This window comes from Saimiri boliviensis, chromosome 11 (assembly GCF_048565385.1).
Source record: "Saimiri boliviensis isolate mSaiBol1 chromosome 11, mSaiBol1.pri, whole genome shotgun sequence".
Lineage (NCBI taxonomy): Eukaryota > Metazoa > Chordata > Mammalia > Primates > Cebidae > Saimiri > Saimiri boliviensis.
This window is the reverse complement of record NC_133459.1, coordinates 96,263,728-96,276,967: the sequence shown is the minus strand read 5'-3', so window position 1 is coordinate 96,276,967 and position 13,240 is coordinate 96,263,728. Positions and strand designations below refer to the sequence as shown.

The 13,240-nt window shown below is 43.6% G+C and overlaps 1 protein-coding gene across 1 annotated transcript in view; it reads left to right on the top strand.

Moving 5' to 3' along the window:
* The window catches only part of VANGL1 (VANGL planar cell polarity protein 1), a 49,159-nt gene extending 42,677 nt beyond the window's left edge, over positions 1-6,482 (top strand). The window contains exons 7-8 of the mRNA XM_039460957.2: positions 828-1,062; positions 5,634-6,482. Coding sequence (XP_039316891.1) covers positions 828-1,062; positions 5,634-5,894 — 496 coding nt within the window. The 3' untranslated portion in view covers positions 5,895-6,482. The remainder of the gene's footprint in view (positions 1-827; positions 1,063-5,633) is intronic.
* The last annotated feature ends 6,758 nt before the right edge of the window (positions 6,483-13,240 follow it).

The window sequence follows — 13,240 nt, the reverse complement described above, 5'->3', positions numbered from 1 at the left end:
CTTGTAGACTTTTAATCTTTTCTTTTTTACCACTAGAATCAGGCTTCTGTTTCAAAACCCGACCTGCTGGGACACTTTGGAGTGCACCTTGCTCCAGTGTTTTTCAAACTGAAGGCTGTATGAGCATCACTGGGAGGGCTGTTCAAATATACGCTACAGGTTCCAGGCCCTGCCTGCAAAGGCCCAGCGCAGTAGGTGTGGAGTTGGGCCCAAGAAATGGCATTTCTAACAGATTCCTGGGTGATGCCAATGCTCCTGGCCCCCAGCCCACACTTGAGTGGGCCTGTCCTGTACCCCTGGACCCTTGCTGGTGTTTACCGTCAGGTCATATTACCTGAAGGGGACAGAGGTACTTTCTGTTATGTGTGCTATGCCTCTTCCTGTTTCCCAGGGGCTGCTGGTGTGGGTGGCTAGACAGGGGCACACAGCTCTGCTTCTTTGTAGGGTTGCTTCTGCACCACCAGCCACCTGTCTCTGTATAGAGCCTTTTTTAGCCAGTTGGAGGGGCCTCAGATAGAACTCTTTTCATCTAACCATTGCAGAGTTGAAAAAAGGATTTAAGTGAATTTCCCAAGCTCATCGGCGGCAGACTTGAGAACAGAATTCATCTCCCAGTCCTGGAGCTCCTCCCTGACCCCCGTGGCCCCTATTCTACATGTTATTTTTGCTGTTGCCTTTCCTTCTCCCTTCCTCCCTCTCCACCCTCTCAAGGACAGCGTGATTGGGCCTTGAGTATGTTGGCAGGTCGGGCCACAGCAGGGTGGACAGATGTCATTCTGTTCCCACATCCTGTGGTAGGCACCATCCTGATTTACATCACCTTCTAGGCTGGTGGTTGCAGTGGAAGAGGCCTTCATCCACATTCAGCGTCTCCAGGCCGAGGAGCAGCAGAAAGCCCCAGGGGAGGTGATGGACCCTAGGGAGGCCGCCCAGGCCATTTTTCCCTCCATGGCCAGGGCGCTCCAGAAGTACCTGCGCACCACCCGGCAGCAGCACTACCACAGCATGGAGAGCATCCTGCAGCACCTGGCCTTCTGCATCACCAACGGCATGACCCCCAAGGTGCGCTGCTCCGGGCGGGCTCTGCCACCGTCAACCTGGCTCGTTACTGAGCTTGGCCAGTTGAATTTTAGGGTGTTACTAGAAGTGATCAAGTCAAAGCCTTCTCCAAAACACCAAGTAATAACAATGAGTGATTCTCAGTTATTTTCTATTATGTTAGTACAATTGTTTTTTAAAATGTGCCTTTCGAAGGCCTCTAGATTCTGACAGAGGAGAGAATTTCACTTGGAAACAGTATGGAATAGTGATTAGAGAGAGTATAGAATAGTGATTAGGGGTGCATTATGAACCCTGGAGCTGAACTGATTCATTCTAAACTGGCTCCTCTACCAACTAGATGTGAAACCTTGGGCAGATGATAATGACTCTGTGCCTTAGTTTCCTAACCTGTTAATTGGTTAAGATAATACTAATAACTATCTCATTTGTATATTTTGGGAACTGAGTTTATTCATGTGCTTAAAATAGTACCTGTCATATGATGAGGATAGACTAAATAGCTATTATTATTATTATTATTATTATTGGAAAAAATAATGCCATCAGACATTTTGGGTATTCTAGAATTAGTTTTACTGAGTGGTCTTTTAGATTATGATATTTAGCATACTTTAAAGAGTGTTAAAAGAAACAACCATATATCTAACACAGGGTTGTGACCAAGGAGGCAAAATAGAGTAAAGATATAGCAAATGACTTCTCTGCAGAGAGGTGGGTTCAAATCCTGAATCCACCACTTAATTGGTTTGTGACTGTGCACGAATTAGTCTACCCTCTATTAGATATATGGCTGCTGCTTGTAATATCCCTAAAAGTGTGCTAAATACCATAATCTAAGAGACCATTCACTAAAACTAATTCTACAACCCCCAAAATGCAAAGTGATAGCAATATTTTTACCAGTAATAATAATAGCCATTTAGTCTGACCTCATCATATGACAGGTACTGTTTTAAGCACTTCGAATGAATTAACTCTTTCAGTTCCTCTATCCCTGTTTGATCTTGTATCAATGAGGATAATAATAATATCTATTTGATGGGGTTGCTGTGTAAGAATTACATGAAATATGGCAACATGGCATGTAAGTCGCATGGTAGAGGGTAGATGAGCGTGGCATGTACACGTGTAACATTTGGTAGCTGTTTTTGTAAGGACCCCTTTTCATACATTGTACTTACTGTATGTGTATCCTGCTGGTTACATTGTCAACCAATAACTACCCTTAGGAAAGCAAAATAGAAATATTCAGTAAGAAACTAGACAGCTTTCTGTATTGACTCACTAATCTCTCTCCTAGGAAAACTATTTAGTACAATCATATATATACATGAATATGCACAAGGGTGGTGTTTTGCAAAACAATCTGTAATACCTCCACAGTGGAAATAATTTAAAACTATCATAGTGGCTTATAAATTATGGTATATCACCTGTTTAATCATGGAAGAGTCTGTTAGAATAGTAGGTTACAAGAAGTGGAATGCAGACACCTGAGTACCATGGTTGCAGATGAGGAAAATGTGCGTGCATGTGTAAAACGATGGCTTTCCCGTGGAGATCCAAAACAGTCATTTTCCTTTTCTTTTTTTTTTAAAGATTTTAGAAAGTTTCCTGGTTGCTTTTCATTTCATTTAAAAATCTTATACTTTTCTGAATTAAAAGTAGTAGCCATTGTCCATATAGAAATCTAAACATTAAAGGAAAGTATATGTGGAAAGTGAAGTTCTCATCCTCCCTCCCCTAGATCAGTTCTTACTGATACGGAGTTGGTGCATATTCTTTCCAATATATGTGGAGGTTTTTTAAGCTGAAATGGGAAAACAAAACAGAAACGGGGCAATTTCTCTCTCTCTCTCTCTCTCTCTCTCTCTCTCTCTCTCTCTCTCTCTTCTCTCTCTCTCTCTCTGTGTGTGTGTGTGTGTGTGTGTGTGTGTGTGTGTGTGTGTAAACCACAGCCACCATGCCTGGCTAATTTTTGTATTTTTCTATTTTTTGGGTAGGGACAGGGTTTCGACATGTTACCCCGGCTGTTCTCAAACTCAAACTCCTGAGCTCAAGCAGTCTACCTGCCTCAGCTTCCCAAAGGGCTGGTATTACAGGCCCCGGGCCCAGCCTATATATAAGATGGATGGATGGATGGATGGATGGATGGATGGATGAATGGATGGATGATGAATAGATGGATGAATGATAGAGATTTACATACTACATCTCTCTAATAATGTATATTATCTTTCTCTATATATAGAGAGAGAAAGATACAGATATACAAAACCTTGCTTTTTTTTCTTGAAGCTATCCCTTGGCTGTCTTTCCAAGTCAATACATACAGATCTTACTCATACAGATCTAACTACAGATAGAACTCATTTCTTGTAATAGCTACATCTTATTCTACCAAATACCGTGATTTATTCAACTGATTGTCTGCTGATACACATTTGGATTAAGAGGTTTCATTAGTCAAAGCCAGGGGCTGGGCATATTTGTTAATCAGATTTTATTGGCACACAGCCACGCCCTGTTATTTATGTATCACCTATGGCTGCTTTCACACTGCAGCAACAGACTTAAGTAGTTGTGACAGAGATATGGCTTGAAACTCTGAAAATATTTACATCTCTGGAAAAGTTTGTCAATCCCTGGTTTAAACAGCGTTGCGGCGAATACTTTTTACCATGTGTATTTGTACAAGTATTTCTGATACATAAGTTTCAAGTAGAGCAATGGCCAGGTCAGAGTTGTAGATCCTGCCACTTTGCCCTCCTAGGGGTGTTACTTTTGCATACTTTTGCCTCTAACATCCGAGATGTTTTATTTCCCACATACTTGGGAGATTGGATGTTATTTTTTTAATCATTGCCCATCTAAGAGGAGGAAGTTAGTTTTTAATTCTTCTAGTTTATGTTTCTTTAGTTAATAATGTGATAGAAAAATTTTATATGCGAATTTTCCAATAATATTTATTCTTCTGTAAAATTATTTAGATTCATTTCTCTAATTGTTAAGTTATTTTCTTTTCTTATGATTCATAAGAGCTATATTTATATTAGAAGTGTGAGAGCCAACAAAGCCTTACTTTCTGCCTTACAATAGATGTTTCCACAGATGAAAAATAATATACCTAGCAAGGTGTCAATAAAAGAGGATACCTGTTAAAAACTGTTCTTGGCTGGGTGCGGTGGCTCACACCTGTAATCCCAGCACTTTTGCGAGGCTGAGGCAGGCAGATCACTAGTGGTCAGGAGTTCAAGACCAGCCTGGACAACATGGTGAAACTCCATCTCTACTAAAAATACAAAAATTAGCTGGGTGTGGTGGCACCTGCCTGTAATCCCTGCTACTTGGGAGGCTGAGGCAAGAGAATCACTTGAACCTGGGGAGGCAGAGGTTGCAGTGAGCTGAGGTTGTACCACTGCACTCCAGCCTGGGCACCAAAGTGAGCCTCCGTCTCAGCAAAACAAATAAAACCTGTTCTTGACTCTGTCTGGGACCTGGTTGATATGTCCCAGTATGTTTCTGTCTGTATTACTGGCTCATTTCATTCTTTCTTCCCTTCTCATAGCTAAATCGGTGTATTTATTTGATTTAAATCACATACTGTTGAACTCCTAGTATGTGCTAGGCACATTGGAAATTCACATTTTAGAAAAAAAAAACAAAACATACTTCCTGCCCTTCAAGAGAATGAAGTGTAATGTGGGGAGCAGACAGGCAAGTCAGCAATCACTTTGAAAGTAAAGGGTCACACGAGAGTCAGTGATTACAGGAGCCTGGAGGAGAACATGTTAATTTGCCTGAGAGGTTCGGGGGAGGCGGCTTAAGACGATTTGAAGGACAAGGAAGAATGAGCCGAATGGCAGCGTTTAGCTGGAGGAACAGCACATGTATCAGAACTCCATCGAGCCGGGTGCCACTGGCGCAGAGAACTCAGGAGAGGGAAGGAGGGCATCAGGCCTGGGCATCTCCTGCACTTGCCGTGTGCACACTTAGCCCAACAGGAAATAACCAGTGCTCGCTTACCGTGCCAGGCATTGCTGTGAGTGCTTTTTGAGAGCTAACACTTTCATCCTCATGGCAGCCCTGTGACCTGGGTAGTGTCACTGCGTCCACTCACAGAGAGTATAAATGATTTGTGCAGAATCACTGCTGGTAAGTAGCAGAGCATGTATATTCCACTCATGTTTCCTGAGTGCTCCTTTGGCCCTGGCCCTGAGATACTTTTGGTTCAGGAGGAGGAAGACATGGAGAAACAGGTCCAGTAGGGCCACACCGTAGGAATGGAGTGATGGAGGGGTGCTGGCCTCCAGCCACTCTACCTTCGCTCCTCTCTGTGGGTACCACTGTTCTCGCCCCTGGTTGGTAGTATGTGAAGGGGAATGAGGAAGTCCAGGAAGTCTTCCCTTCCCAATAATGTCTCAGTTGATGAGTGTGATGAGCTGGGCTCTGGTCTAAGCTGGTTCATTTGGAAACTGTTCTTCATAGGCGTGAGAGTGCATAGCTGCCTGGCAGGACTGCCTGTAGAATGGGCTGTTTCTTCTCTAATGGCTTTTCTCCTCTGCTTCCAGGCCTTCCTAGAACGGTACCTCAGTGCGGGCCCCACCGTGCAGTATGACAAGGACCGCTGGCTGTCTACACAGTGGAGACTTGTCAGCGACGAGGCTGTGACTAATGGATTACGGGATGGAATTGTGTTCGTCCTTAAGTGCTTGGACTTCAGCCTCGTAGTCAATGTGAAGAAAATTCCATTCATCGTACTCTCTGAAGAGTTCATAGACCCCAAATCTCACAAATTTGTCCTTCGCTTACAGTCTGAGACATCAGTTTAAGAGTTCTATATTTGTGGCTTTATTAAAAAAAAAAAGAAGAAGAAAAATATAGAGAGAGATATATATCTATCCCAGAGGGGTGTCTTTTTTTTTTTTTTTTTTTTTTTTAATTCTTCTTCACTGCTGACTGAAACTGGCAGGTGATAGACCAGTATCCTTTGACCATCTGCACTTTATTTGGAAGGAAGCAGGGACTGTCCACCCTGAAAAAAAGTGACTGATGCCATCTGACTTTTGTCGATAGGACTTCTCAAGAAGCTGTTCCCTGGAGTTTCTGTTACAGCTGTAAACCAAAGTGGAGCTGGTGCATTCTTGGGAGCCTCGCCTTACAGCAACTGCTTCCTGCCTGTCGTCCAGTACCACGTCCCCCATTGCTTCCGGTCAGCCCACTTGTAGACTTCCAGGGGACACATCTTTATTCTGTTTCAGGAAACCGGTCACGACACGTCCACACGTGTATTTGTGTATGTTAATGTTCAGTATCACATCACCCATGAGAGTCGTGGGCAGTTCAGGAGACACCTGCCTTCGTCTTGGTTCTTTGTTGCCTTCGGTTCTTCAGAGAAAAATCACAACAAAAAATGTGCACTGTTGTTTACAGCTATTAAGTGATTTGATTTTGGGTTTTCTTTTCCCCAAAGAGAAAACCTACCCGCCCTGTTTCGGATCCCGCCCCTCTACTGGCTTGAAGCAAGTAGCCCTTTCCAGGCCCTGCAGCTGCCCACCTGGCCTCCATGCCATCATACCCCCACCTGGCTGGCAGTCCTGGCTCTCCTTGTGTGCCCTCAGGCTCTTTGTGCAGCCTCGAGTCGGTCCCAGGATTGCTTCCATAGGGAAAGTGGGGTGCCCAGCAGGTGGAGCACAGGGAGAGCAGGCAGTGGGAATGCCCCCTTTAGGCTGCAGCAGGAGCCCCGCCTTGCCCAGTTTTCCTCCCCACTACTCTACACCAACCAGGGGAGACTAACACTGTGACTCTGGGATTGGCAGGTGCGACTTGGAACCACTTGATTTCCTGGAGTGGTTAAGTTCTCCCGAAGCTTATAGCAAGCTGTCCTGCCCAGGGAGACCAAACCATGCCAGCCCTGCTAGCAACTGCTGCTGCCAGGCCCTGTGTTTCTGACCACCGTCACTGTGCGGCTCATTGCCTCGGCCACTCAGGACCAGGAAAGAGGCTCGTTTTGCTCCCACTCTTAGCTGCTGATAAAGTGAGGAGAAGGAAAACGGACACTCTGCGGAGTTTGGGGAAGGGAGAGTAGGGAGCCTGTCTTCTTGTCCAGAAATATTCATCTGTGAGCTGTCTCTCTCTCCTTTTTTTTTTTAGATGGAGTCTCGCTCTGTCACCCAGGCTGGAGTGCAGTGGCGCAGTCTCGGCTCAATACAACCTCTGCCTCTCGGGTTCAAGCGATTCTCCTGCCTCAGCTTCCTGAGTAGCTGGGATGACAGGCACGCGATGATTTCAGTGGCTTTCCCCTGGCCCTGGGAGAGCAGACACTGCTTGGGTTGTGGGTAGAGGAGCCATCCTGGTGGAGCCCTGCTGCAAGGAGCTTCTTCAGGAGCCCCATCCGGACCTCTTGCACTGGGCTGCCTTTGTCCCCACTTGCCTTCCTGTGTCTGCAACAGACCTTTTAAGTGTTCACTCTTGCTTTTCCCAGTATTTCAGGTCATTGGCCACCTTGCTGTAGTACAGGATGACACTGTCCAATGCTCTTTACCCCCTGCTTCATGCACTCTACACGTGGTACCGTATTTTGTGTCATTGTAAAAATCAAAATTGGCTTTGGATCTCTGTAATACATCTGTACCTGAAAAAGTAAACAGCATTCTTCAATCACCAGCCTTCAGCTTGGGAAAAGACATGCTGGAGAAGAAGGAGGGGGGACCCATAGATGTGGCATGAAGCCAAGATGTGCTATTCAACTATGTGGTTCTGTTTATAAAAAACACATACCATGTAACCATGGTGCTTTTGTTCTTAGTTTTTGCCTTTAGGTCCCTTTGAACTGGAAGTTCCTAATACTGTCTTTCTCAGGAAATATTTTGGGAGACGGGGTAAGGGATGGCAAGTGTGAGATGGGCTGTGTCAGAGGGTGCTCTGTCATAGATACAGTGCAGTTCAAAGTGCCATACGTGTGTGTACATATGGTTAATAATGACACTGTTCATCACCATTCTAAAATACCGTTCTTCCAACCCTATCTTAAGTGACCAGTCCAGAAGGGGTTAAGCTGCATTCATTTGCTCTGGCATGTGCATTCCCAGCAGGGTGAAGAAAGGTCTAAATTCGAGAATTTATATTCTCTGTCCCCCTTCCTCTCCCTCCCAGTCTTTGCATAGGAGAATGTCAGACTTTCAAGAATTACTGTTTCTGTTTTAAATTGAGTATTGATTTTTTACATTGACTTTGTATTGAGTTCTTTTTGAAAGAATAACAAAATAAAATGCAGGATCTTTGTAACGCCTTTGCACTTTCAACCTTTTAATAGCTTGAGTTACTGGCACAGCGGGAGCAATGTAAATGACATTTAAAAGACTGAAGATTTCAGAAAGCTGCATCCCACAATTGAACACAATGCATTTTTATTTCAATTCTTGGAACCAGTAGGCTATTCTTTTTAAAAGGGGGTAAACTCTGTCCTAAGACTAGTAGAGCATATGTTCATTTTTTAGGAGACAGGATTTCATTTGCCTTAAATGTTTATAGATTTTTTTAAATGATTTTCAACCTAAGTTATTAAAATTAGAGCACTGAGCGTTAAAGAGCTTAATGAGGAGTGTATGTCTGAGATCGCTCTCTTCCCTGGCGATGTTTCCACTGGTAGATAACTTGTTCTTAAATGTGTACTTTTGAAGATAGGACAGTTTTTATTGTCCATGAATTGGATGTTAAAAAGTTCCATATGCATTCTCAGAGGGGATTTTAAAGCTATAGGGTTCATCCATCCTTTGCATTATCAAAATGTTAAGTCAAATGCATAATATTTGGCTAAAGTTCGTAAAGTAAGCCCTAGAGAAAATACTTGAACACCGATTTTTTCCACAACTTCATCACCTCCCTCCCTTGCCCCTCCCACATGACTCTGTTCTTCCCTTTTGACATTTATATAGAGGACAAGTTTTTTACAACAAATGGTTAAGAGGCAGGTGACCTGGTGTGTTTGCTGTGTGTGGTTCATTGCCTGGGGCTTGGGACTCCTTTTTTAATGGAGAGACTGGCTATGCAGGTGTGTGTTGGACAGGGCTGAAGTGCGCACCCCTCCCCTCTCTACAGTAGGTGGTGGGAGTTGATTTCTCTCTCATTTTGCCTCTCATAATCACTTTGGAGTGCACGTATTTACCTAAGGGCTATCGCTTTGTGGGATTCTACCAGCATATTGGACTGACAGAAATTGATTACCTTGCCACTCCAACCCACGTGCTGAGTGAGTGTTCCAGCCACTCCGTGAAACCAACAAAAGTCAGTCCTTGGTTTACCTTCCAATCTGGGCCCTTCTGTGTAAGTCTCCCTAAGTGGGGATGCATATTTGTTTGTGTGGTTTTGTTTCCATATATGGGAGCATTTCTCTGAGTAATACCAGATGGATAGCACACTTATATGTCAGACTCTTAACATCTGTGTTATCTGTAGCAGATAGGTGTGTAGCTCGGCAGATGTGTGTGAAATGTGTATATAGGTGAGTGTGTGAGGGTGTGTTTCTGCAGTCCCCTGTGTTTAAGAGATTACCTGATAACCTTGTGTTTTGCGAGGTCACTCTAAAACCAATGACTTCTCCCTCCCCTGCTTTATTCCTTTCCCTCACTGACACTGGCTCCTCCCCTGAGTAAATGGCTTTAGCGCAGCACTGTCTTCTGGGGAGCCCGCTGTCCTGCAGGCAAGTCCTTGAGAATTACTGCCCAAACTTCACTACCCTGGAAGCCTTACTAGATATTTCTTAATGTAACTTACAAATTGGGCTTTATTTTTAAAAAGTGATAGGTTACTTAAAGCAGCACAGAAATGTTAGCATATTTATTTAAATAGTCCTGCAGCAGAGACCCTGTGATTGTAAAGTGATTTAAGTATTTCTGGGTAGTGTTTGTGCTTTATGGATTTGTTACCACAAAACAAACAAACAAACAAAAATCACTACTGTGAATTTACTACTATGTAACCTTGTGGTCGTATTTTATAAATAAAATATGAATTGCTCTTCTGCCCACCGTGCTTGATTGGTATTCAGTGCAGTAGTCAAATGAGATAGTTTAGACACTGTTAAAATAACTGCATTGAGCTTTAACCAAATATATGCTCTGAAAATTCTATTTTGGATCACATTTTGACAAAACATGTTTGTCAAAGAAAGGAAAGGCTACTAACATGTTTATCAGGTACTGTATATCACAGCCCATGTTCCACCCTGCCTAGTTAGCCCCACATTCTTTCAAGATAGGAGTTATCTTAGTTTTTCAGGTGAAAAAAGAAAGATCAGAGAGGAAGGGGTTTGCCCAAGGTCTCATGGCTGGTTAAGAGAATTTCAAACTAGATGTTTGATTCTAACCCCTCAGTCTTCTGTACCTTGAAGTCTGGTCTAAATTATTTCGCACTTTGGGGTGTTGAGGAAGGACCTAGAGACACATCCTGGGGTGGAAGGCAGGATCTCTTCTTTCACTTTGGATTTACATCTTGTCCTTTGGGAAGCTTCTCCACTATGCTGGCAAATATCTTGGCATATTTGATGGAAAGAACTTGAGAATCCCCCTTACCTTCTGGAAAACCCAGCCCTGCCAATGTTGCACCTGCCTCAAGACAGGGATGCTGCTGCTCCTTCAGCTCCCTTCGCTTTTGCCTGGTCCCACCTGCTGCTCCCACTCTGCTGGCTTGGGCAAGATGCATGCCTTGGGCCTTGGGTACAGGGGGGCAGGCAAAGGCTTGGCCTGGCCTCTGGTGACATGGCAACATTATGCCCCAACCTTCTTCCCTGGTTGGAGTGGGAGGGGCAGCCAGCAGCCCCTTCCTGGGGGGATCTCGAGCTGGAGTCCCTGGCCTGCCTCCTTGACATAGGTGTTCTCAGCAAGCAGTTTACATGCCACTGTTTTTCCCACACTTGCCCTCAAGACTTTTGACAGAGCAGACAAAACGGGACTTGGAAAACCATTTTTCTTTATTCTCATACGTAGTAAGTTTTGATGCAGTTGTGCATAGATGGTTTCTGCCCTGCTGTTTGCTTTCAGTGGAAGTCAGTAAAGGGAAGATGGTGCTCACGTCTCTCCTAGTTACATCTGGTTAGGCATTAAGATGTGATGGATTAGAAATATAAAACGTCAGAATAAAATTAAATTAGAAATGTAAAACTTCGGAATAAAATTAACTTTTAGGGCTCTGTAAGTCCCTTTTTCCTGGGTCCTGTTATATTTCTACCCAGATAACCCAATTTGTTTTGTCTTTAAATAAATCTCTTTACTGGGTTGTTTTAGAGTCTCTCCAGCAAAAGAACAGATTCCTAAAGCCGGACGCAACACCATGAAAACTTTCTTATAATATGACACCAAGAGTCTACCATTTATGTCTGTCTCAGCTTATAAACATCAGGGATTCGTCTTGTCTTAGTGGAAGAAATACACTTATTTTGAGCCTTGGGGACAAATGTGGCAAACCCAGACTTTTATCTAACAGTGTCTTTGGCACTTATCTTGGCACTGGAATGACATTTGGATCACATTATTTGAATGTACAGTTGTTTGGTTTTGCACGTGCTTATAATTTATCTGAGCTTTCACTTCTGGGCATGGCCTTTTGTTGTGAATTTAGTTGCTCACCATTTAGGAGTGTTTAATTCTTTTTTTTTTTTTTTTTTTTTTTTTTTTTGAGACGGAGTTTCACTCTTCTTACCCAGGCTGGAGTGCAATGGCACGATCTCGGCTGACCGCAACCTCCGCCTCCTGGGTTCAGGCAACTCTCCTGCCTCAGCCTCCTGAGTAGCTGGGATTACAGGCATGCGCCACCATGCCCAGCTAATTTTTTGTATTTTTAGTAGAGACGGGGTTTCACCATGTTGACCGGGATGGTCTCGATCTCTTGACCTCGTGATCCACCCGCCTCGGCCTCCCAAAGTGCTGGGATTACAGGCTTGAGCCACCGCGCCCAGCAGGAGTGTTTAATTCTAAAAAGCCCTCAGCCTAAGAAAGCTTCTTCTGTGGGGACCAGAGACTGTTGCTTAGGGAATTAGTGAGACAGGCATCTGATCTCCAGGTGACAAGTTTAATTCAACTCAGTTTGTAGGGAGTTTAGACAGTTGCCCATCTTTGCCATGTAGGGGCCTTGCAGAAAGACGTGATAGTTGCTTTTTATTTGCCAGCACCCTCAGTTATAGAGGCGATGGAACATTCACTTACTTTCCGTCATCATTCTTTAAAAGAAATGTACAAAAATCTAAACTTTGGCAATAATTTCTTTTTGTAATAGTTTACCGTAGGCTTTAATTAAATGGCAAACTCCTCTGGGACCCTTAAGTTATGGTGTCATTAACCAAATTTGATTTCCAAGTCATTTATGAACATGGAGTGCACGATGCCAGCAAAGATGAGGGCGGGGGCAGATACTGGGTCAGTGATTTAACTCACATTATAGATGACCCCTTGCTCAACAGAAATGCTACTGAGAGAACCAGAGAGGCCTGGGCCAAGCAGATCTTACTTGAGAGGAGATTATTTGATAATCGCTTTGGTTAGAAGGACTTTACGTTTCTGGGTTTCGAGTCCAGCACCAATTTAGAAAGTTCAGAGATGAAACCACCTGTCTTTATCAAATAGAGTCGTAACTGTTTGTGCACAAATGTGGCCAGGGACCTTTTTTGTTCTTTCTGATTAGTTAATACTGTACTTTGTAACCAGGAGGGGCAGTTTCGCCAACCAGCCTCTGCTCAGGGTCACCACATGTATATGACAAGGCCTGAGTTCCTACATAAACTGGGTGGTGAGCTCTTTTGAGACATTTGCAAGCATGGAAATGAATGAATGACACTACCAGGAACCATCTGTACAAGCCCATTTACTTACATTAGTAAGGTTTATTCTATGAAGCTTCTTCTCATTGTGACGCCAGTAACGGAGTTACAGTCTCTGATGGAACAGTGTACCTGTCATCCAAGCTATTTTGTTCCCTTTTGGGTCCTCCAGTATAATCCCCCCATCCCAATTAACTGTAAAATGTTTTCTTTTACACATTACATTTTTTATACCGTAAACCTGGAAAATAAATTGAAATCTCAAATCGTACCTTATTTTTTTTCTTCGTGTGATTATTTCAATCTAAAAAGTTGCTTACTTTTTCGGGTACATTTTTCACTCTTGCATAATTTTGAGACCTTCAA